The sequence below is a fragment of the Bos javanicus genome, chromosome 17, assembly GCF_032452875.1.
Source record: "Bos javanicus breed banteng chromosome 17, ARS-OSU_banteng_1.0, whole genome shotgun sequence".
NCBI classification, from domain to species: domain Eukaryota; kingdom Metazoa; phylum Chordata; class Mammalia; order Artiodactyla; family Bovidae; genus Bos; species Bos javanicus.
Genome location: NC_083884.1, coordinates 70211748 through 70236109, shown reverse-complemented (window position 1 = coordinate 70236109; position 24362 = coordinate 70211748). Strand labels below are relative to the sequence as shown.

The following is a 24362-nucleotide window of genomic DNA, read 5'->3' as shown; positions in this document are numbered from 1 at the left end:
GGCCTTGCCTGGGCCCCAGGCCAAACGGTGACTCTGCTGGGTGCCGTGTCAGCCCTCCGCAGCCTCCCTCCCCAGGCCTTGCCCCACCAGCTCCTGTGCCCCCTTGCCCCATCCAGGCCAGCCCCCCACTGCCTGCTGCCGGCGCCAAGCAGCATAGAGCCTTGCTCCTCCCCTGTGCCACCTGTGGGCGCTGCCTGCTCCCCTGTGGTGGCCTCGCCCACCCAGTCACAGACAGACACAGGGGCAGGGCCACGGGAAGCTCCAAATCCAAGGCTTCTTTATTACTGGTCAGAAGGTGCTCACTCCCAAACAGTTCTGAGAAGAGGAACGTTGAACAGCTCTGCCACAGTCTGTGTGGGGCTGCCTGCCCACCCTCCAGTGGGTACCCTAAGGCCTTTCATACGTTGGTGTTTTCACTTTTGTATTTTTGTAAAAACAGAACCAGTCCTGGAGTAGAAAGTAAAACCCTGTGATGACTTTTCAGGACCAAACCAAAGTGTGACAGGTTGGAATAGGAGTTCTGAGGGGCTGGGACAGTGGCCACAGTAGTCCAGTCCCATTCCCCCCAGTGGTTGGCAGAAGCCACTGGAAGGGGGTGTGAGGAGAGGGCAGGGCATAGCTGACAGGAAGGCCAAACTCAGACAGGAGCACCCTGTCTTCATTTTTTCACTTCTACATACCATAGAAATTTAAGCAAAATAGCTATTTTGTATATATTTATATCTCATACATATAAATCAGGCAAATAGAGAGCTCACGGGCGCTGAGATGGGGTACCCCGGAGGTGGGACGCTGGGTTCTCCGGCACCCAGGCCACCAGCCCAGGCTGGGCCGGGGCTCGGCTCTTATTGCTGACGTGGCGTGGTTCTGTGGCCGAAGCGCCTGCGGCCCGCCGGGCCCCTCGGGGCGGGAAGTAGCCCAGGTGGCCGGGCTCCACGGGGCGGTTGTCCTCAGACCCACGCGGCGGCCCCGCAGGGCCCCTTCCCAACCATGGGTGGGGCTGCAGCTCCAGAGACTTGTGCTCTCCTGGCTCCTTCCTCTGGGGGTCCTGGGCTTCCGGGGGGCCGGCAGCTCAGACACAGACGGCCTTGCTATTGGGGCTGCACAGCGCTCCCGACCCAAAAGGGTCTGGCTGGCTTCCTGATGTCTTAAAGAGAAGGGGCTCTTGCCAGGACACTTGTGTGGCAAGAAAGCACAGTTAGGAAGTGGTCCGCTAAGTGCTGTACTAAAAATATTTACTGAACATCTTGGCTGAAAAGAAATGGGAGATAACTTTTTCTAAAAAACCCGGAAGTGGCTCCCTGGGAGGGGCCGGTTCCTCCCTGGGGGGCTGGTGACTGAGGCAGCCCAGGGCCTGGACCAGCCTGCCTGAGTTGTGGGAACTGGAGCTGGGGGCCCCAGGGGGCCCGAGTCCATGGTGAAGGCGGGTGGGAGACCCGGGGCACCTGGGGGCTTGAGAGAACCCGGGTCAGCACTTCCTCCTTCCAAGGTGAGAGCCCCAAAAAAGTGTTATTAAACCAGAAGGGAACGGTGGGGTGGGAGGGCCACACAGCGCTAAACTGAGTGCGCAAAACAGGAGGTGGAGCGGCGTGCGGGCGCCTGTGTCCGCAGGACGGGCGGAGCTCAGAAGATGTTGGGGCACATGTGCCAGTCCTGCCTCTCCTTGGCCTCCCAGTAGCCCCCCTTGTACACGCAGGCCATCTCCCCGGTGAGCGGATCCAGCTTCTTCTCGAACCACAGTGGCACATACACTTCGGCCTCCTTCTCTGTGGGGCGGCACAGCGGGGCGGCGATGGGCGGCCTGCTTCCGACGCTGTCCCCGGAAAGCCACTCCCTGCCCCTTCCCCGCGGCCAGCAGCCCCCAGCCCTTCCCAGCTCCTGGGCGACCCCGCGGCTCTCCCGCCGGCCCCTCTCCCAGCGGCTCACCTTCATCCACCCCGCAGCCCCGGGAGCAGGCCTCCAGCCGCCGGCGCCGGTTGGCGCGCTGCTTCTCCTCCAGCCGCTGCTTCTCCGTGTTGGCCTCGTCCCAGTGGCCCTTCTCCATGAGCCGCTGGTCCGGCCGCAGCCGGCTGTCTGTGGGCGCCACGCCCTCCTCGTTCTCATTGAGGGTCAGGGCCAGTTCGGAGAAGTAGTACATGTTCTCCGCGTTGTCCCTGCGGGGTCCCGTGGGTGAGCAGTCGGGACACACTCGGCCCCTCTGCTTCCCCTCCTGCGTGTCCACCCGCTGAACCCCCAAACCCAGCCTGGCGCCCGCCTCACCCTTCCCTCCCTGCGTCTTGCAGGCTCCACCAACCTGCATCTGTTTCGCCACCTTATACTTCTCTGGAAACTTGCCCATTCTCTCCGATTTTTCATGTTATCTGCCTCAAGTGTTATAATGTCAGTTCCTTTAACGTGTGTGAAGGCACGTCCTGTGCTGCTTTTTTGAAGCCTTAAAAGCAGCGCGTACTGCTGCTTTTTTGGGTTTCAGGCGCTTTGGATTAGTCCTGATGCTTGGTACGTTGGTCCTTACACGGCCTGCTTGTATTAATGCAGCCTTCCCACCTGACCAAAAGGTAGAATCCTGACAAAATCTACGTGTAGCCATGAGGAAAACTCCCCAATCCACTCCCTTCTCAGGCAGCCTCTGGCGGGTCTCCTGGGTTTATCAGTCCTTTGCTTTCCTTTTGCTGCTGCGGCTGCTAAGTCACTTCAGTCGTGTCCGACTCTGTGAGACCCCATAGACGGCAGCCCACCAGGCTCCCCCGTCCCTGGGATTTTCCAGGCAAGAGTACTGGAGTGGGGTGCCATCGCCTTGGTACAGTTTTATTGCATCTTTGTGTAGGCTTAAGTGTGTGTGTATGTCTCTCTGTATTTTAGGTACTTGTTTTTAAGTATAAAGAGATGTCATAGAACCTTCTGGGAGTTGCTTTTTTAGACTTAAATTACCAACATGTATCTATACTGTATGTTGCTGTTCATTTGTTTCATCTGCTGTATATACTGCACTGTGTGAATATACTAGTTATTCACCCCATACATTTGGGTTGTTTTGGTGGTTTCCAAGTTTCTGCTTTGGAGTAATCTTACTCATGTTTCTTGTTATACACTTAGAGGAATTCTCTTGAGTACCTAAAAGTGGGACTTCTGGGCTGCAGAGTTTGTGATATCCTTCTTTAGGAGGTAAGGTCACGCTGCTTTCCAGTGTGGTCCTACCAGCTCACATTGCCACCAGTAATGTGTAAAAGATACTGTGGATCCATATCTTAAAGACTTGATATTACCAGACTTTTCATTTTTTCAAATCAAATGATGGTAAAACTGCATATCTCATGTGATTTTGATTTGCATTTCCCTGACTACTGATGATGTTGATAATTTTCATATGATGACTGGTCATGTTGCTTTTTCTGTGAAATTCGTGTTGATGACCCTTGCATTTTCCTTGCACTTTTTTTTTTTTGCTTTATTTATTAGTTAGAAGTTTAAAAACTTTTTCTTTATTCATTTATATTTGGCTGTGCTGGGTCTTTGTTGCTGTGTGGGCTTTTCTCTAGCTGTGGTAAGCAGGGGCCACTCTCCGGGCGCAGTGCACGGGCTTCTAATTGCGGCGGTTTCTCTCGCTGTGGAGCGCAGTCTCCAGGGCACGTGGGCTTCAGTAGCTGCAGTTCCTGGGCACTGGAGTACGGGCTCAGTAGTTGTCGTGCACGGACTTAGTTGCCTTATGGCATGTGGGATCTTCCCGGACCAGGGATTGAACCTGTGTCTCCAGCATTGGCAGGAGGATTCTTTACCACTGACTCACCAGGGAAGCCCTAGGCAGAAGATCTCTCTGTATTCTTTTTAAATTATTGTTTTTAATTGTAGTAGAATACATACGTATCCTTAATACTAATTGTTAGGTGTAAATATTGTGATTACTTTCTCCAAATTTATTTATTGTCTTTTCACTTTCTTTAAATCATCTTTCAATGAGCAAAATTTCTTTTAATGAACAAAAGTTTAATTGAATACATCATTGTTTTTGTCTTACTTAATATGTAGTTCCTTAAGTTTTAGAAGATACTCATCTATATTTTCTACTTAGAGTTTAACTTATTGTTTAACAGTAAGTCAGATGGATGGAGGAGCCTGGAAGGCTGCAGTCCATGGGGTCGCACAGAGTTGGACACGACTGAAGCGACTTAGCTGCTGCAGCAGCAGCAGACTTAATACTTATTCGAAGTCCTTTATTTGGAGTTGATTTTTGTTATAATGTGAGGGAGTCACTTAACCTTCTGTATGGATAACCATTTTCCCTAGATCCTTTTAGTGCATGGTGCCATCTTCCATGGATAGGATAATGCCACCTTTGTCCGGTAGCAAAGATATATACACGTCCAGGCTTCTGTTTCCAGGCTCACTATTCTGTTAAACTGCAGCTTCAGAATAAGTCCTGGGGTCTAGTAGGGCAAGTCGTCTTTTTTCTGTTCTTCTTTAGAAATATCCTGGCCTTTATTCTTTAATATAAACTTGAAAATCATAATACCAAGTTCCATGAATAGTTCAGTATCAGGATTTTGCTGGATTTGCTGACTCTGTGTGTGCTGAGTCACTCATGTTGTGTCTGACTTTGTGACGGCATGGACTGTAGCCTGCTAGGCTTCTCTGTCCGTGGGATCCTCCGGTCGAGGATAGTGAAGTGGCCATGCCCTCCTCCAGGGGATCCTCCCACCTCAGGGATTAAAACCCATGTCTCTTATGTCTCCTGCATTGACAAGTGGGTTCCTTACCACTGAGCCACCGGGAAAATCACTATTGGGATTTTGTTTGATTTACTGACTCTTTAGATCATGATACTTTTATATTCAGTCTTTCTACCCATGACCATGGTATCTTTGTCCATTCATTAAGCTCTTCCTTGATATCGCAGCAGAGTTTTAGGGTTTTCTCTGTAGAGGTCTTGCATATATTGCAAGATTTACTGCAAGGTCCTTGATATTCTCTGATGTGATAATTGGTGTCTTCTCTTAAACTGTACCTTCTGGTGATTTCAGTGTGTAGAAAGGCAACTGACTTCTGCATATTAATCTTACGTTGAGGCACATAAGATGCTTTTTCTGTATCTGTTTACATCTGTTAATGTAACAAAGTGATTGATGGATTTTCTAATATAAAATCACCCTTGTGTACCCAGGATAAACTCAAAATATGATTGAAGAACGTTTTTGTTTTGTTTAATACTGTTGGATTTTCTGGTGTGTCATTTTAGGATTGTGCTTATTATCCATGAGTGGAAAAGGGTTTATTATTCTGTGTTCCTACTACTCTTTTATCCTCATTTGGTACCAGTTATCTTATATTTGCCTCACAGTATAATAAAGTATTTTTTCTTTTTTATATGGTCTGAAAGATAAAATTGGGATATTTATTTCTTAAAAACTTGGTAGAATTCACCTATAAAATGACTTGGGCTTTGTGTTTTCCCTGTAGGAATTTTTTAACCACTGCTTCAGTATCTTTAATTATAGGACTATTCATGCTTTTTTATTTCTAGACTCAGTTCTACAAGAAAAATTGTATTTAGAAAAGATATATTTTTCTAAAAATTTGTCTTTCCAGTCTGAATTTTAGTGATCTGTTTATACTTTAAATATCAAAATAGACACAATGAAAACATTAATAATACGTATTTCTATATTCTCTTGATCAGTCTTGCCAGTAGTTTTCTATTTTTTTCCCTCAAAGATCTACTTCTTACTTTTTAAACTTTATTTTATTTCTACTTTTTAACTGTATTTTCTTTTTAAACTTTATTTCTACTTTTTAACTATATTTTCTTTTTTCTTTCAGTTTGTATGTTGAGCTTTCCCTAATTTCTTAGAATGACACTATTTATAAGCTTATATACCTATTTAAGGCAAAAATTTCCTTTGAAGCATTGCCTTTGGTACATCCAGCCAGTTTTGGTTTTTTTCTCAGAAGAATTTAAAACTTCCCATTCAAATTTTTTACTTTCCCCATGAGTTACTTAGCACTTAAATTTTTTCCCGACTACGTGGGGACTCTCTGACGTACCGCGTGTAACTTTGGTTGTCTCCCGTGGCCTGTGGTCTGCGTGCCGCCTCTTGTGCAGTGTTGAGGCTCTCCTTGGGCTCAGTGCACAGCTGAGTTCTGCATAAACCCCGTGTGTGTTCGAGAAGAAGCGTGTTGTCTGTTGTAGCCATAACCATATGTATATCCTGTGGCTTTTTGCTCTCCATTTTGCTGAGTTGTTTCCCCGTTTTAACTCTCAACGAGAGGGAGGAGCGTATTGAAGTCTGTCTTCCGTTGGGCGGCGGATTTCCCCGTTTCTCCCTTCACTGTCAGCATGTGCTTTGTGTGTTTTTGAGGCCCTTGCACGACACACGTGATGCTTGTATCGTGCATACTGTTCATATCTTCTCAAAGAACTCAGCCTTTATCATGTAGCAACGCTTCCATTCCTGGTAATGCTTTTGCCTGTTTTTACTTGAAATAATAGCATAGCTGTTATAGTTTTTTTGGTTAGTGTTTTCATGATCTATTTATCTTTTACTTTCAATCTTTGCCCATCTTTATACTTTGGATATTTCTTAGAAGGTACATGCATCTGGATTTTTAAAAATTCAGTCAATATTTTGCTTTGTAACTAGTGTTTCATCTATATATTATGCTTTCTGTGTTAACTATTTTTATTTGCCTTTCTTAAAAATATTTTAAGTGGTTTAAAAATCTATCGGCCTCCGCCTTCACATCCCTTGTCCTTTGTCTCTCCAAACCCCACTGTGTTAACATCATCTACACTCTAATTCTGGGTTGTTGTGGGAATGTTTGCTCTTTTTTTCTTTGGTCTTAGTAATTTTAAAAAAACCCTTCACACCATCTTTTATTCATGTACTGTAGCACCTTCTGGACTCTTCCCTTCCCTTTTAAAGTTATGTCCAGTACTGTTTTCTTTGTGGGTTTTGTGTGCCAGACCTTTTGGTGCTGTTCACCTGAGAATTGTTTTTTTTTAATCACAGCCTCATATTTTGAATGATAGCTCGACTGGACAGAAACTTGTACCTTCTAATTTCATTCCCTTCATTACTTTGAAAATATTACTCCAACATTGGCTGTTTAAAAAATCTGATGTCAATTTGATTTTTCATTCTCTACTGAAATCTTCTCTGTTGGGAAGCTATTAGAATTTCCTTCTTGGTATTCTTGGTTTTCAGTATAGTATGATCTAGGCAGTTTTTCTTTATTTTTTGTTTCTGGAATGCTGATGGGCCCAAGGTCTTTCATGTCTTCATTTTTATACAGGGAAATTTATCTCCATTATTTCTTTTAACTATTTCTCTCTCCTTTCTATTTTTCTTTCCTTTCCTTTCCTTCTAGGATTCCAAGTAAGCATTAATTTCATGGTTAATCTAGAAATTACAGTATCCACCGTAACATAGTCAGAAGTTAGTGTGCCTCTTGAACCTCCTCTTGGGTAGCAGAAAGGCCTTTGAAAATTTTCCTTCCAGTTAATCCTTTTCTGGGCTTCCCTGGTGGCTTAGAGGGTAAAGAATTTGCCTGCAATGTGGGAGACCTGGGTTTGATCCCTGGGTTGGGAAGATCCCCTGGAGAAGGGAACCAGCTATCCGCTCCAGTATTCTGACCTGGAGAATTTCACGGACTGAGGAGTGCAGTTGTATTAAATGTTTAGATTTTGAACTTCATGAGAGGTTCTTATTCCTTCACTGTTCACGTAGGTTTTGTTCCTCATTTCACACGTCTTGGTTTTTCCATCTGGGAGCTCTGTCCTTTAGCGCAGGTCTGCTGGTGGCAAAAGGAGTTGTTCGAAAATGCCTGTTGCAACTTCAGTCTGTAAAGATGTTCTTGCCAGGTGTGCAACTAAGTCTAAGCTGGCAGCGAGTCTTTCTGCACGTGGAAGATGTCATTTGACTTTTCAAGCTTCTGTGACGTTGCCCATGAGGAGATGTCTGTCTGTCTACTGGTGCTTGGAAAGTAAAGTCTTTCAGAAATCTAGCTACTTACTATCTTCTCTGAGCTAGTTTTAACATCTCCTTGTATAGACTTAGATGTGGAAAATTCTCTGCTGCTTTCTCTGCTGGTCTCTTTCTTCTGGACTCTGACCTGCCTGCTGGACCCTGCTCTCCAACCCCACGTGCACTGCACATCCCCACTGCATCCGGCAGGCTCCAGGGGTGCCCGTGCGCTGCTCCCGGGACTCTCTCTGGGTCCCCAGGTGGTCAGCCTTCTCACTCTAGCTTCTTGTCTTTTTCAGGGTTTGTCTCTTTATCTGAAGATTTTGGTTATTTCTTCTGACCTGTAGCCAGTCAGTGGGTTCACTCTATTAATCCTTTCCGTGGAGTTCTCAATTTCAGTTCCTTGATCTTTCTTTTGTAGAACTTGCTTCCTTTTCTTCGGAGTCAGCTGCGCTACTGTTTATAGCTTCCTGTTTGCTGCGCTTCCTGTCCTTGCGTTTGTGTCCCTGCCATGGCCTGTGGGGCCTGCCCAAGTCTCTGTGAAGGACTGGCTGCTGCCCGTCACACTGTGTCACGCGTGACTCCAGCTGCACGTCTGCCCCTCATGGGGGGGACAGAGCGCTCTCTGTGCTCCCCGTGCCTCCCACTGGCCCCGCGGCCCGCTCGCCACCATGCCGCCCCCCCGCCTGCGCCTGGCCCCGCGGCCCCACTCACGGCAGCGGGTGCTTCTTCCACAGCAGCTTGGCCGGCAGCGTCTGGTAGACCGTTTTCTGCTTCCCATCTGAGCTGGGGCTGCTGGGGCTGCTTTGCACAATCTTGGCGCACTCCATCTGCTCGTCCCAGGAGCCGGACAGCACGTAGTGGGCCTTGCCCTGGCTGTCACTCACCACTCCAGTCACCTGTGGGCATTGGCAGGGCCGGTGTGGGCACGTGCCCCACCCCGGGGTCGCCCAAGACTTGGAGAGGCGGCCGTGCTTACCTTCCGGGCCACCTCTTTGGAGAAATAGCTGTAGGGCAGGAACTTCAGCTGGCACCGGTCCTTTGTCTTATGGTTCACAATCTCAACGTCCCCTGTCTGGACAGGCAGGGGGTGCTCAGTGGCTGCTACCTGCCCGGCCCAGTGGCCCTCCCCTGGGGCACCCCCTGACCTGGTCAATCCAGAGCTTGCCCACAATGATGTTATGCACAGTCGAGGTGCTTTTCCTCCATACGTAGTGATTCCCACTGGCCTGGAATTCTAAGTGGATAGCACCTGGAAGCCAGACACAGGGTCAGAGGTCATAGCCTGCCAAGCTGGGTCCCAGCCAACCTGCCCCACCCACCCATAATCCTGGGGTCCTGAGGACCAGAAGAAGCATTTGTAGAGACTGGGGACAGGGCGCAGGCCCGGGGGGATCCAGGAGGCCTCTGGGGGACTCCCATTACCCTCAGAGGCCCCAAGCTGGCTTCGGGGTCGGCAGGCCCTCGCCCTTGCCCAGCACGTCTTTCTGCCCCTGCTCACCTAGCGGCATGATGGAGAGGTATTTCCCCCGGAACTTGCTGGCGATGGTGATCTCCTGCCAGAGGCTCCAGCCATGCTTGGAAAACACGTAGTGCGCGGCGGACGGCGGGTGGTGGCTCACCTGAGACCAGGCCCACGGGTCACGAGTGTCTGTGGACACGGCCCAGGCCCCTCCCCTACCAGCTGGGGGACAGATGCACGGGGGGCCCTGGACCCCCCAGAAAGGAGAGCCACACAGCGAGGGCGTGGCAGTGGGAGCAGCCTGGGTGGGGGGAGGCAGGGCGGGCGCCCCACCACCGCGGGCCTGAGCCAGCGGCCTGGGGGTCTCCACACCTGACTTGGGCTGTGGGGCGGGGTGGCAACGGGGTGAATGAAGTGAGCATGATGGGCTCTAGGGAGGCCTTCAGACCCACTCCAGTCACGCCATGCGTGTCTGCACCGAGGTGGCCCAGACCAGGAGGCCCCCAGCCAGCCCGGCTCCTGCCCCAGCCTGACGGCGGTGCCGCCTGCTCGGCCCGCTGGGCACCTCCACCCTGTCCTCTCCCACACCGAGCACCCCGACTGTGTCTGAGCACACCACACCCACCGCATCAGCGTTCCCGCACCTGGTCCTCCTCGTCTCTGTGGCTGCTGACCGCAGGGTTGGGGTGAAGCCCCTCCTGTCTTGCGGCCACCTGGCGCGGCGGCTGTGTGGGCCCAGCCCCCCCAGAGGCTCCTGACGCGCCCCACAGTGGCACCCCCACTGCCTTCCACAGCCCAGACCTGCCAGCCGCTCCTGGGTGACGAGTGAGCTGCCAGGGTCCCCACTGGAGTCCACCCCCACACTCAGGACGTGACCCTGCGCCCTGGAGCTCTGCTCGGCCTCCTCCTCGGGCAGATGACCCCGTCCGTCCAGCGCTCACACCAAATGCCTGGCCCTTCTCACGTTCCTCCTCTAATCCTTAGCAAATCCTGGCTGTTCTTCAAAACAGCATCCAGAGTCCGCCCTGCACGCTGCACTCTCCCCATGGCGGCGGCGGCGGGGGGCTCCCCATAAAACGGCCCCCTCTACCTCCAGTGACTCCTCCACACAGAGAAGAGCCAGAGGCCTCCTGCCGCCCGCCCCCTTCTCTCTGACCTCAGCGGCTGTCTCTCCCCCACTCTGTCAGCCAAGCTGCTCCCAGACCACCCCCCTTCCTAAAAGAGCCAGAACCGTCCATCCACACAGTATCTATCCCCGCCCCGGCCCATGAGACCCCCCAGCGCGAGCACCTTCTGGTCCATCGTGGGCAGGGCTCAGCTCTGTTCTGCTCAGGAACCCTGGGCATCGCCACTGCCTTCCCCAGCCCCGCTCCTTACAGCCACCCCTCCTGAAGGTGCCTCTGCTTGACCTCCGACCTCCCCTGGTCCGGCTTCCCACAGCCCCATGCGGCAGGCCGAGCATGCCTTTGGAACCAGCCACTGGACTGCAGACTGTCAGCGTCCTGACTCATCCCTGGGCCCGCAGCAGCGGCCGACAGAGCAGACGCTCAGCGGCAGCCTGACCGGTCTGTCCCGGCTGCCTTGCCCCCCAGCACGCAGTGCCGCATGGCTGGAACTGCCCTTCTGCAGACGAGGGTGCCAGGGTGGGGCCTGGGGCTCATCACCCCCAGCCTCCACCGTCGCTGACCACAGCGCACGGGGCGCAGGCCTTCAGCTCAGCGGAGACCCCAGCAGCTCTAGCCCCGCGGGTCCCTGCAGACGCCCCTGCCCACCGCTCCTGGCCGCAAGGGGCCTCCTCCCCCGCAGCGCTCCTCCCACGCGGCCCCCCCCCGCCTCTCTGGGGAGCCTGCCCCTCCACGGGAGACCCAGCCACCTGACCAGGCCTTGGCCTGATGGCCCCCGGGGTCAGTCCGTGTCCCGTCTGTCTGACCCTGACCCCCGGCCTGGCTGGAGCCTCACCTGCTCGCAGAGGGAGCGCAGGCCCATGTCATCGAGACGGTCCAGCTCGAAAGTCTCGCCCAGCATGGGGTTGAAGGGCTTGGCGATGCGGTGCACGGTGGTGGAGTAGGAAGACACGGAGAAGGCGGCCACCAGGCACATCTGCTCCACTGCGCTGCCGCAGCGCGCCGCCGCGTCCAGCAGGCAGTGGTACTCCAGGTCCTCCGTCAGCCGCTGGAGCATGGACAGGGGCTCGTTGAAGTTCACCTGCAGGCGGGCGGGGGGTTGGTCCGGGGTCTGCACGGACCTGGGGCCGTCACCACAGCCTTGCTCTGCTCCCGTCCAGGGACGTCACCGCTCAGACCACCATCACTGGGAGGCTCCTCTGCCGCCCTGCCTGCCCTCGCCTGCCCTCGCCTGCCTCCGTTTTCTCCAGGTCCTCACCATGGTCCGACCTGCGGCCTTGGCAGAACGGTGAGGTTTACCTTCAGTCTCCCCTCCTAGGATGCAGGCGCCCCGGCAGTGACTCCTAGGAGTCAGGGAGCGAGCGAGCGAGCAAGTGGACGACGTGGGTCCACCTTGCACTCTGAGCTGTCACGCAGCTTTCTGCCCTGGGTCACAGAGCGAAACCAAGTCCAACCTGGAGCCCCGGCTCCCCTCTTTGGGGAGGCCGCTGTGGTCAGCTGCCTGCAGTGACCTTGCTGGGGTGGGGGCCTGGGGCAGCCCAGCTCAGAGAGGGCAGGCCCACTCGGCCCACACCCAACCCAGCCCCACCATTTCCCCTCCTGCCAGGGCAGGTGGCGGTCCATGAGCCCCACGTCTGATCAGCAGAGCCCCTCCCTGGCTCCTTCCCTGAGTCCGAGGGACACGATTCAATAATGCGATATGTGCTCAAGTGTGCTGCTAAGAAAACAACATCAGGGCTGCGTGCACTTCCCACGGGCCACTACGTCCCCTCCAGGAACCAGCACAGACCCCCGGGGCCCCTGCCTGGCCCCTACCGGCATGGGGATTTTGGAGAGCTCCCGGCCGATGCAGTTCTTCATGATGCTCCAGAGATTAAGGCTGTAGTTGGGCTTGTCAGGGATGCGGACACGCCTCTTGACTTTGGGGGGCCCCTGGGGCACAGGCGAGGCGCCATCCAGCACCTGCCAGGGACGCGGAGTTCACCCGTCAGAGGCGGCGCCGGCTGGCATGTTGCTGGGGGAGGGGCAGGCTCTGCCGGGGCTGAGATGAAGGCCCCCAGGGTGCAGGGCCCCCCGAAGGGCCTGAGGTCAAAGTGCCGGCCTCCCCACTTCCCCCCCCCAGGGTCCCCTCACTCACGTTGTCTGCAGTCCATTCCACGGAGCCTGCAGTCCCTGCCTCAGCTTTTCTGTGGGAAACAAAGGAGAGGCAAGTTGTTTCCAAATCCCAAGGCCTCCTGGGGGCCTGGCCCCCTTCTATCCAGCTCCCTGGGCAGCCAGAATTTTCAAGACTTTGTTTCAAACATTGTTGGGAAACAGAAGATGACTCTGAGTTGGAAATATCCTGCTGAGCTGACCAGAAATTCCCTAAGCGGGTAAGAGGACTCCAGACCAGGCCTCTCCCTGGAAGAAGCCAGGACAGGGAGGTGGTGAGACGTGCTGGTCCACGAAGGCAGAGGAGGAGCAGCCACAGGTTCTCACGGGCCCCCTCCTGCCTGGCTGGGTTTCGAGGGGCAGTAGCACAGGCGTGGGTCTGGGGCTGCCGGGAAGCCAGACACGCCTGGGGATGGGCAGGGGGCTGCAGTTCTGTCGGTGTCCCCAGGACGTGGAGAGGCAGCTCCTTCCCAGATCGAGTTCAGGGCCCCCATGCCAACCAACGCAGCCCCCCCGGGTGTCAGGACCTGAGGCGCCCTGGCGAGAGTGAGCAGCCCTGGTGAGGCCCATGCCCTAAGCCCGTGAAGCCCGCGCTCCCGCCCCGCGCGCTCCCCTGCCCACAGCCCCACCTCCCTCTGCTTCTCCAGCACGTCCTGCCAGCTCCCGCACGCCTGGCTGTGTCCTGAGGCCCCGAGACTGGCAGCGTGGCTGTCAGCTGTCCCCGTCACTACTAACGGGTATTTAGACAGATCATTTCTGAAAGAGCTGGCTTTTACGAGAAATGAAACAAAAGCTTCGAGGTGGAGAATGAGAGGCTTCCCGTCTGGACCACGACTGAGAAGAAAACCCGGAGTGCAAAGAGCGGAGGCGCGTGAGGGGCAGGCCGGTCTGGGAGTGGGCGCCAGGCGCTCACCCGTCCTCGCTGGGCTCAGTGGTCACGGTGATGAAGGACGCGGCGTCTTCCATGGCGTCGAAGTACTCTGTGTCCTCATCGTCCTCACTGTCCTCGGCTTTGCTGGTGAAGAGGCTTCCTAGAGACACACCGCGCTGCCTCAGCCGGCAGCCTCCTGCCCCCACCCCCTGGCAGTGCAGAGCCTGTCACCCGCCAGCCACCCTGCTCCCTTCCCCGGAATGGGCTTCCCTCTCAGCCTCCTGCCCAGGGAGCCTCCCTCCTTCCGGAAGCTTCTCCCATCTCCCAAAATGCTGGCCAGTGGCCCGGCTTCCCCTTCCCGGGGCGCCTGTGACCTCCGAGCCCCAGGTTAGGTGGGCGGCCACCTGGCACCCAGGAGGTCTGGCCACGGGGCTCGTCTTTGGAGCCTGTGCCCGTCATGGGGGTGCAGGGGCACGGGCGGGCAACAGGTGTGGACAGGAAGGTTGTGCGTCTGGGGGGCCGCAGAAGCCGAGCCAGCTGGCAGAGGGGACGCCGAGGGAGCAGGGCGGGTGGACAGGCGCCCGCTCACCCTCGCTGAAGCTCTTGCTGGGGTTGGCGGCCCGGCCCGGGGCGCTGCGGAAGGCGCGCTCGAGGCTGTTGTGCTGCTTGGCCAGTTGCTCGATGGTCTCCTCTAGGTGGACGCGCTGCTCCTGCTCATACTGCAGGGCTCGCTGCCATTTCCGGCTGTGCGTCTCCGCTAGTTCCAGGAAGTCCCTGCAAGCCTGGGGCGGGGGGTGGGGGGTGGCCTGTGAGCAGAGGGAGGCCACGGGGGGTCCATCCCCAAAGGGCTCAGAAATACCCACGCTGCCCCTTGTGCCTGTCGTGGCGTCGAGACCCCAGCTTTCTCAGAGCCAGCCTGGCGTCTGCCCTGGTTGGCAGCCCGCACTTGAGACGCCCTTCAAGAGCAGCAAGCTGGTGCTGCCAGCAGCAGCCAGCGCTCTGGGTGTTTCTCAGGGCGGGCCCCAGCTCTCAGCTGCCACAGCTTCTCTGTGTGCGGGGCCTGAGGTTTCTCACAACCCCGTCCCCGCTGGAACCAGCGCACTCCTGGCAGCCCGGGCTAGACCCTGACTTAGGTGCAGAAAGAAGGAAAGCCACCTGCTTTCTGCTGCACTGCCTGGCCCGGAGCTAAAGGGTCTTGTCCGGCAAAGGAGAAGTGAAGTTGCTCAGTTGTGCTCAACCGTCTGCGACCCCATGTACTGTAGCCTGCCCTCCATCCATTGGATTTTCCAGGCAAGAGTAATGGAGTGGGTTGCCATTTCCTTCTCCAGGGGATCTTCCCCACCCAGGGATGGAACCTGGGCCTCCCATACATGGGCAGAGGCTTTACTGTCTGAGCCACCGTGGAAGCCCCCAGTTCCAGCAAAGGAACTGGGACTCAGAATTTTGTACCGAGTTAGCACACAGTCAGTTACCACAAGTTCCCTTCAGACTTGTGGCCGCTTTGACACCCAGATTCTGCTCAGCCTGCTGGGTCCACAGGTGGTTCCGGCCCCCACCGAGGAAGCGGGGGATGGCCATTCTGCCCCCATCGCCACAGTGCAGAGGGGCCGGGCCCCTGTTGTCCCTGGGGGGGATGGCCATTCTGCCCCATCGCTACAGTGCAGAGGGGGCCGGGCCTCTGTTGTCCTGGCGGGGGATGGCCATTCTGCCCCATCGCCACAGTGCAGAGGGGGCCGGGCCTCCGTTGTCCCTGGGGGGGGATGGCCATTCTGCCCCATCGCCACAGTGCAGAGGGGGCCGGGCCTCCGTTGTCCCTGGGGGGGGATGGCCATTCTGCCCCATTGCCACAGTGCAGAGGGGGCCGGGCCTCCGTTGTCCCTGGGGGGCAGAGAGTTCCAAGCCGGACACTCTGGACTTGCCCTTCTGGACCCCACTAACGTGGTCAGAAAGGACACTGGCTCCCAGCCCAAGCTGCACTGGTGGTCTCAGGCCGCCACCCTCCCCAGCCACTGCGCTCCATGAACATGGCACGTGGCCCCTCCCCGAGGACTAGAGAGCTGAGTCCTGCAGGGAGAAAGGCACAGGGGCCACGCAGCACAACCTGAAGGGCTGCTGGGAGGAGCCAGGGGCAACGCAGAGCTCAGGGCCAGGGAGCACTTGACGGACACCCTGTTCATGAAGGTCAGCACCCTGCCCGGGCTCAGCCGGCTCTCCCGCCCCACAGGGAGCTGTGCCCCCAGCGGGGGCGGCCTGGCCGGTGGAACGGGCCCTGGCCTGGGGCTCCAGAGGGCCGGCTGCTCAGCTGGTCCTGCACGTCGCCCCTTAACAAGCTCTTCCCAGGCACCTTCCCTCCGTCACCCCATCTCCTCTCACCGCCCCCCAGCCCCCGCAGCACACAGTGGGCAGGGCTCTCCTCAAGGAAACCAGAAAAGGGTGAGAGATCAGAGTGGGAATGCCCAGTTCCTGCATGGGCCACTCGGCTTCTCTGAGCGCACGTCCTGTCCGTGAACCCCAACAGGAATGCCCTGCAGACCCCGCACTCGTGAGCCCCTGTCCCTGCTCACCCAGCAGAGTCCTCAAGGTGGGAGGAGAAGGACTGTCCCTATCTGACAAAAGAGGAAACAGGCTCAGTCCCCAGAAGCTCCCCTGCAAGGCTCTGGGGAGCGGGTGTGTTCAGGGGCCCCTGCCCTCCCTGGCAGGTCTGATCCCTGCCCAGCCACACCCAAGCCACTGTAACTCACTTCTCCAGCGGGGCAGGGATTTGTGACAGGTGTCCCGACACGGGCTGGGGGAGGGAGAGACTCGTGGGGAAGGGAAGAAAGCTGCTTATGTGCTCAGCAGGCTCTGGAGGTGAGAGGCTGCAGCCCGGCCCTTGCAGGCCTAGGGCTCAGTGGGCTCCGTAAGGCTCACCCCCTGGACTGGAGCTGCAGCCACGGACTACCGCACAACCTGGGGGCCCCAAGGTGGGTCTGAGGAGGCCTGCTCCAGGCCCATCTGTCCTGCTCCCGAGTTTGTGACCTGGAGCCAAGCCTCCCACCCTGGGTCCCACAGTGGCCCCAGCTTCACCCTTGCCCCGCCCCTCCTCACAGTAAACCTCAGGGTAGGGGCCCTGACAGCAGCCGCTGACCGCCCCTGCAGGGGCCAGACTGGAAGGCACCTCTCTCCTGGGTCTGCCCTGGCAGGTTAAGAGGCAGCAGAGGGATGGGAGGGCCGAGCACCCCCTCAGAAACGTCCCCCACACAGGAGCCCCAGGACCCCAGGTCCTTGACCCAGAGCTCAGCCCACCCTGGTGAGCTGCCAGCCTTCAGTGACCTGAGCGCACGTCACCCCTCCCCTGCTGACCCCAGTGACCCGAGCACGCGTCACCCCTCCCCTGCTGACCCCAGTGACCTGAGCACAGCCCCAGCACCCCGTCAGGTAGTCTGGACTCCAGCCACCTGTTTGCCACCCGAGGAGGGAGCCCTAACTGTAGGGTACTGGTCCACTCCGCTGCTGGTCTGGGCAGCTCTCGGGCCACTGAGCTGGGTGTGTGGTGTGTTAGAAACTCACCCCAGAGGCCTAGAGTTGGTGGGAGGGGTGTGCCCTTGTCTTCTTGGGCCCACCGCTTCAGGGAAGACCCTTGCTGGGGGCTCCTAAGCCCCCAAAACTGAGGCCCAGGGAGGAGGGGCTGCCTAGGTGAAGAAGGGGCGAGCAGGACAGGATGCCAGGGCCCCTGGCTTGCCCGTCTTGGGTAGGGCATGAAGGGACCAGGGCTGAGCCATGCGTGGAGCCCTGTTACGGGAGACACACGTGATGGGTGCTCACGGTTTTCTGGTTCTTGGGGTCTGTGGGTGCCCTGCCCGGTGGTACTTGGCCTGCCCCACTGGACTGGCTTGGCAGCTCCCCAAGGGCCTCTGCCGAAGCGCTGCTTCGTGGCACCTGCTGCCGTCACTCCCCCCAGCCCTGCAGAGATCCTGCAGTCACCCCTCCAGTTTTAACAGAGGTGGATGCTTTGCTTTTATATAACTCACAGCATTTAAAACAATGCTTGTGAAAGAGCCACAAATAACAGTATATAAGAGCCAAAGGTCAACCTGCATAATTCACACAGACTCAGAGAACTCCACGTGGCCTCAGCGCCCTGCCAGCAAAAGCAAGGAGGGGAAGATAACAAGGAGTACTGTCCAGCACAGGGAACTCGACTCAGTATCTTGTAATAACTTGGAAAGAATCGGAGAAGAATGAATAAATAACTGAACCATGTTGCCATATACCTCAAGTTAGCAATGTAAATCAGTGTAAAAAGGGGCTTCTCTGGTGATCCAGTGGCTAAAATTCCACTCCCCCAACGCAGGGGCCCCAAGTTTGATCTCTGGTCAGGGAAACAGCTCCTGCAGGCTGCAGCCAAGACCCAGCACAGCCAAATAAACACTTAGAGAACGACAAAGCCAAGGAGGGAAAGATGCTTGTGGTATGAAGATGAATTAGCCTCCCTTCCTCCTCCTCTTGATGTTCATGAGGCTCTAAATACTCTAGAAACGACCATTTTCTCGCCCAGCTTCTCTCAGACCTGGTCCCGGACCTCCTCCACACTCACCTCTGGGGCCCTGTCCCTCCCCACACTCCTCCTCCCACGTGGCCCCTGTGTCTTCCTCCCTTTCTCCAGCCCCACTACCCTCTGACCCCCCCACAGGCTGGGGTAAGGGCTGTCAGGGGCATCCTCACAGCCCTGAGGAACCATTACAAGTATGGTGAGGACGTGCGGCTCAGGGAGGCCAAGGGACCTGCTCAAGACAGCAGGTTGTGCTTTAGGACCAGGGTCCGAGTCTCCCTTGTCAAGATGGATACTTACGCCTGTCTGGGCGCCCCTTGGGCTGGTGTGGCCTCCAGGGCCTCCCTGCAGCGGAGCCAGGCTCCTCGGGATGCTGCCCTGCCTGGTCCCTGAAGCTGAGACTGTTGCTGACATGGCCAGGGCTGCCCGCCAAAATCCCGGCGCCCCCCCACCTCACCGTCTCTGAAGGACAGGTCGACACGGAGCCACAGGGGCACAGGGAGTCCAGGGCCGCCTCTGGACTGCATGTGGCCGGGGTGGGCCATTCCCACCGACGCCAGGGATCAGGGGTGGGGGTCTACAGGTGATGGGAGCCCATGCCTTCGCCGCCCCGAGCTGCCTACCTGGTGTCCGTCCCCAGAGGCAGTGGTTTCCCCTGAGGCTGCCGCCCTTCCCCGGGCCCCATCCCAGCCGGTGCAGAGGGAGCAGGGGCTGGCCTGGCCCCGCCGCCCAGAATGCTGAGCTGCGCTCGCTAAGCTGGATTAGGCCTGGGGCCCGGCGATGGGCAGGCAGCCGGGGGTGGCTCCCGGCAGCCCCGGGAGGGCCTGGCTGACCCTGGCCATGAGCACGGTCATAGCTCATCTCCCCCGAGGCCCCGCCCTGTACAGGAGCAGCGCCCCAGGCCGCTGCAGAGCCGCCCACACCGCCCTGGGCCTGCACCGGGGCCCCTCACGGCATCGCCTTGCCACCCACCCGGGGGCAGGCCTGTGAGGACAGCTGAGGGCTGCCCACCTGGGGAGCCCGTTGGGGCCCAAGGGAAGCGGCTGCCAGTCACCCCAGCAGGTGTACTGTGGGGCAGACGCCGAGGGTCTGGGCTGCGCCCCCAGCCCAGCCGCACCCAGAGGAAGGAGGACGCACACTAAATCGCTTTCGTCCCCCCTAATCCTAATCCTCATCGCAACCACAGCCTCCCTGTTCCCCACACGCGGGCCGGTGAGCAGGGCGTCGGGCCTCCGCCTGGGTCTCTGCACCCCTCTCTACCTGGCCCAGGAGCCTCTCGAGGTCTAGGAGGGTCTGCAGAGCTGGGACCCCTGCTTGGGTCTGGCCTTCCCAGCAGCCACTCAGAAACCATCGGTCTCCTGCCTGGCCACAGCCACCCCGGCTGGGCCACGAAGGTGCCGGGGAGTCTGTGGGTGTCGACTGGGTGGCCCTCAGAGCCACAGAGGAGGTGGGTTCAAGGGCCAACGCCCAGGACTGAGCAGGGCAGGCACCCTCGGCCACAGGGCCAGCTCGGAAATGGTCTCCAGCCCTCGACACCCAGCAGGTTCCGCTCACCCAGCTCACAGGGAGGATGGGGGAAGGGCCACGCCTCCCCTGCAGCAGCCAGGCCCTGCCCGGGGTGCATGGCCCCGTGGCTGGCTCTCAGCCTTGGGCTCCCAGGTTGGCGGGCAGCCAGCCACCTTGCTACATCGACCCTCCTGTGGGCCACATCGTCTGGACCCGCCCCCACTGCTCTGTGGTACTAAAGGCAGCAAATAGGGGGAAATTCTGTGAGCCCCTCTGTGTGGCCAGCAGCTCATGCCAGGTCTGGGGAGCCACCTTCCCCTCCCACCCAGGAGCGGCAGGCTGGCCTCTGCGCTCGCCTCCCAACGGTGGGAAGGGACTGCCCAGGTCACAGGTGGCCACCTGGGGAGAAGCACAGCCATCCAGGCTCTGAGACTGAGAACAAGGGCCCCCGAGGAGCCACAGCAGTGCCGAGCTCTCCAGGAGGCCTCTGTGGCTCAGGACCAGCCATGTAGCCACATCGTGCGTCCACCAGCCTCGCCACCCCTCCGGGCTGAGCCGCTCCTGGGGCCAGGCCCCCTGCTCCTGTGGGCTTGGCTCAGCCTGGATCCCTGGACGTGGAGGGCACTCGCTCACGACCCTGTGGGGGCGGCTTCTCACTTCCCTCCACATTTTCAAGTAGCTCCTTCCAGACTCAAAATAGTTCACCCTTGTGGGCAGGAGCCGGCCCCATCTGGACGCCAGTTCGCCGACCGATTTTAGGCCGTCCCGGAATCTATTTTTACTCCTCTCCCCAGGCCCCGAGTGAGCAAGCTGCTGGGAGCCCGCTTGCAGGCCCTGGAAGAACCTGGAGGGTGGCTCCACTTGGGTGGGTGCGAGGGGCCCCCCATGCTCTCCAGACGGGGCTCAGAGCAGCACCAGAGGGTCTCCAGCAGGAAAGGGCCACTTCTGACCTGGTCTGTTCCTCTGACGCCCCACAGGCGAGGCCCCGGCCCAGTGCCCGGAGCTGCTGCCTCTGCGTCCACGTGCCTGTCCTGCTGTGGCGCTTTCCCGCTCGCCGTCCACCTCCCCAGCCCCCAGCACATTTGCTCAGCCCGCCTTTGTCCTCACAGCTCCCCCAGCTGGAGCTGGCCCCCCCGCCTCAGGCCCAGCTGTGCTGGTCGCGTCCGGTGCCCCTGCCGTCAGGGTCCGCAGCCCCCCGCTGGCCAGCTCTGCCGTGGGCAGCAGGGCGTGTCCCTTGTGGGCGGCTACCTTCCCTGGCACACGAGGGACCCAGTGCGCAGGTTCTGTCCTGCTGGGCCCTCGTCGGGGGTCTTGGTGGCCCCCACCCCCCAGCTTCCGGCACCTCAACTGTCTTTGGTCTTTTGTGGGGCGCACCCACCCCCCAGCTCTGCTCACCTGTCGGTGGCCCTCACCCTGTTCCTGCCCAGCTCAGAGGGGCCGCGTCAGGAAGGGGTCCTGGGCTGTCAGCCCACCAGCGGGCCCGGCACCTCCACACTGGGGCTGCCCTCGCTCTGGGCCTCGGGGTAGCACCTGAATGATCCAAATGACGGTGACAAGGAAGCTGTAAGGACACCAACCAGGTGTGGCCATTGCGGGGAGCAAACAAGACACCAGGAAGGAAGCGGGGCATCCTGGGCACCTGCTGTCACTGCCATGCCCCAGAGGCTGGCCCCGAACCAGGGCATCTGCTTCACCACAAAGACAAGCTCGGGGGAAGAAGACGGGAGTGCATTCTTTCACCCCGTGGAAGCTAACACCCAAAGATGCACTGGTGACGTGTTAATTCTGCCTGTCTCCACCTCAGACCCCATGGCGGAGCCACTGCTGTAATACAGGGCGTGTCCTGGCTCTCCGGTGCGGCTTGCGGCCTCCACACCCAGGCCAGGGTTGGGGGTGCCCTGCACACACTTTGAGGCTCAGCCTAGGAACCCCGGTCGCTCACAGTGCGGTCAGGCTCCTCCTAAATGGCAGTGATGCAGTTACCTGGTCGGCGATGCCAGCACAGGCCCGCCGGGCTGCCTTTGATCAGTCTCACGGAATCGCTCACTAGGGAATTTTGCCAGACACGGAGCGGTTCGCTCGGTCGCTCCTGCGTTCTTTCACAAGCCTCTGCCCCGCCCCGATGTCTTTCTCTCTCATTCACTGACGCTCCCACATGCCAGACTCTGTGCCACGCCTGGAAGTTACAGGGCTCCCGCAGCATGAGGGAGACCGTGTCCAATCCCTGCAGGCGCCCAGCTCAGCGGGGAGGACAGGCACGATGCTAGGGCAGAAAAGCCCATGAAACAACAAGGTCCTACCGCGTCAGCACCCTGGATAAGCCACAGTGGACGAGAACAAAACAGGAACGTGAACACGTGCGTGACTGAGACACTGTGCTGCACAGGAGATACTAGTGCAACATCCTAAATCAGCTACACTTCAATTAAATAGATTTTTTAAAGCCCCAGAGATGCGTGGACCTGCCAACAGGGCAGAGTGGGATAGGCGGGGATGTAGGGCTGGAGGTGGGGTGAGGGTGGGCAGAGGGGGGCTTCCTGACCCTCCTGCCCCCTAGGAGGCCACAGGCTGGAGTCGGGGGCTCTGGAGCCTCAAGACCTGGGCCCTTATCCTTAGCAGCTGCTTCGGTCTCCCCACCATACGCTGCTGAGTGGGCCAGGTGTGCAGAACGCCTCGTCAGCAGTGTGACCACGGGAAGTTGCTTCTCTTTCTGTCTGGCTCCTTGTGGGCCATGGTCCATCCCAGCCCCTGGCACCAGGGCTGAGCCAGCCAAGCGGACTGTGAGACAGGCCTGGGAGTAGCTGTTGGGCTTGTGGGTGGGCTCCGGGTGACCTTCCCGTGAGAAAAATGCGTTTACGATCTGACAGCATAAAGCCCTGTTCCTATTTCTCCACAGCGGGGCCGGGTCACGTCTCTGTAAGGCCAGGTGACCGGGTGGTTCTGCACCGCGCTCTGGGCCTGGCCTGGGGGCAGCACCCGCACTTTCTTACTGACGCGGCAGCTGAGGAAATGGGGCTAGGATGACTTTGTAGCAGGTTACTGAGATTTGGGCCACTTGGAACGTCTTTCCTGAGACGTGAGGCCCAGTGAGACCACAGCGTGGTGTCTCGGGCAGCCCATGGGGCCACTGTTAGGGCCACAGGTAAGACCTGCACTTGGCCTGAGAGGTACAGCGTCTGGTGGGGATCGGATGCGGAAATAGCAGGTTAAATCTTGGCGGGCTCAGTGGTGCTGCCTGGGGGATCTAACAGGAGGACCTCCTGGCCGTGGTGATGTCCAGGGGCCTCGGAAAGATGAGCAGGGATCTGCCCAGCATCGGTGTGGAGGGGGAGGGGTGTTCTAGAAGGCGCAGCACAGCAGAGGCAACACTGCAATATCCCTGACGCAGAACCCCAGCCTCCTGTAACTCGAACACGCATCACAGGGGCTGCCCTCGGTTGAGGCCAGGCGCCCTTGGGGAGCAGGGCCACGGAAGGCCTGCCTCAGTCGCCACAGTCCCTGGGGCCTTGGAAACTCCAGCGTGCCTCCCTCTCTGCCCTGCTGGGAGCTCAGGATCTAAAGGCTAAGAACAACGCTGCCTCCCCGCAGATCTGAAGGAGGTTCGGCAGCCTCGCCCTGCTTCTCTCCTGAAGGCTGGGCAACCCTGGACTCCCGAGGAAAAGTGAAGGTCCAGCAGCCGCCTCCCTGGGCCTCCCGTGGAGGTGACCACCTGACCAGCTGGCCCTCGCTTCCTGCTCCCCTGCCACGACCCAGGCTCAACTGGAGCCTGTGAGGAGGAGAACCCACAGCTGTTCACCATCCACAGGAGGTGGTGGAGAGGTCCCCAGATTCCCATGGAGGATACCCCCTGGTCAGGGCGGGGTGGGGGCCAGGAGTGGGTAGGAGGAGAGGTCCCCCAGGTTCCTGTGGAGGGCTCCCCACAATCAGGGCAGGGAGCTGGGAGGGGGTGGTAGAGAGGCAGGGGCTCCCAGCAGTGGGAGATCTGGCCTCCTCCTCCTCCCGTGAGACCTGGGGGATCTAGGGGACAGATGGGGCGGCTCTCGCCCATCCTGGGTCCCCACCGTTGCAGGAAAGAACCCGGTGCGGCTGCTGCCCAAAGGTAAGAGGCGCATCAGGGTCTCGGCGTCTGAGACGGGGCTTGGGCCTGGGCAGAGGCCACCTTCCATGTGTTGACCTCAGAGTAGGAGGGGCCTCTGTGGCCCTTGGGGGTCTCACCCTGATGGTCACGAGGACTGACACTCCCCCCGCAGGCTGCACAGACCTGGGCTTGTGTCCAGCTTTGGTGGCCCCCAGCAGCTCTCCACGTGGGTGTTAATGGTGAGGCCATGGGGAGGGTAAGGGGTCCTGGGCGGGACGGGCCTTGGTTACAGCTCCTTGGTCCAACCCCTCCTCAGAACCGGGGTGGAGGCCGAGGCCTGGCCAGGGGTGGGGACGTTCCGCCTGCGTGGCCCTTCTGCACACGGTGGGGGTTTGGGCACTCGGTGTCTGTCAGCCATGCAGACCGCCCTCCCAGAGCCACACCGACTCCTGCCGGGTGAGGAGCAGCTGAAGGGAAGGGTCCCCAGAAGGAATGGGGCGTCTGCTCAAGCCTGGTCTCCCAGCACCTCACTTCTCGGCCCCTCACAGGAGCCAGACGGGGCGGGGCCCTCCTCAGGGTCACGTTCGTGGCGGGCAGAGCGCAGGCTCCGCCACGCAGCCACGTCTTCTGGTACCAGAGCTGCCCACGGGCTTCCTGACCAACCCCAGGGCTTCAGCTTCCTTC

General features: G+C 58.3%; 1 protein-coding gene across 2 annotated transcripts in view; it reads right to left on the bottom strand.

Moving 5' to 3' along the window:
* Positions 1 to 260: 260 nt before the first annotated feature.
* OSBP2 (oxysterol binding protein 2) overlaps positions 261 to 24362 on the bottom strand; it is a 123856-nt gene continuing 99754 nt past the window's right edge. The window contains exons 1-12 of one of the 2 annotated variants that reach the window (XM_061385377.1): positions 18718 to 18803; positions 14153 to 14345; positions 13606 to 13723; positions 12679 to 12727; positions 12357 to 12503; positions 11377 to 11622; positions 9457 to 9577; positions 9104 to 9207; positions 8935 to 9030; positions 8670 to 8854; positions 1927 to 2153; positions 261 to 1766 (exon numbers count right to left, since the gene is read on the bottom strand). In XM_061385377.1, coding sequence (XP_061241361.1) covers positions 1624 to 1766; positions 1927 to 2153; positions 8670 to 8854; positions 8935 to 9030; positions 9104 to 9207; positions 9457 to 9577; positions 11377 to 11622; positions 12357 to 12503; positions 12679 to 12727; positions 13606 to 13658 — 1371 coding nt within the window. In that variant the 5' untranslated portion in view covers positions 13659 to 13723; positions 14153 to 14345; positions 18718 to 18803 and the 3' untranslated portion in view covers positions 261 to 1623. Of the gene's footprint in view, positions 1767 to 1926; positions 2154 to 8669; positions 8855 to 8934; positions 9031 to 9103; positions 9208 to 9456; positions 9578 to 11376; positions 11623 to 12356; positions 12504 to 12678; positions 12728 to 13605; positions 13724 to 14152; positions 14346 to 18717; positions 18804 to 24362 lie in introns of those variants that run through there. The other variant, XM_061385376.1, reaches the window with a different exon arrangement.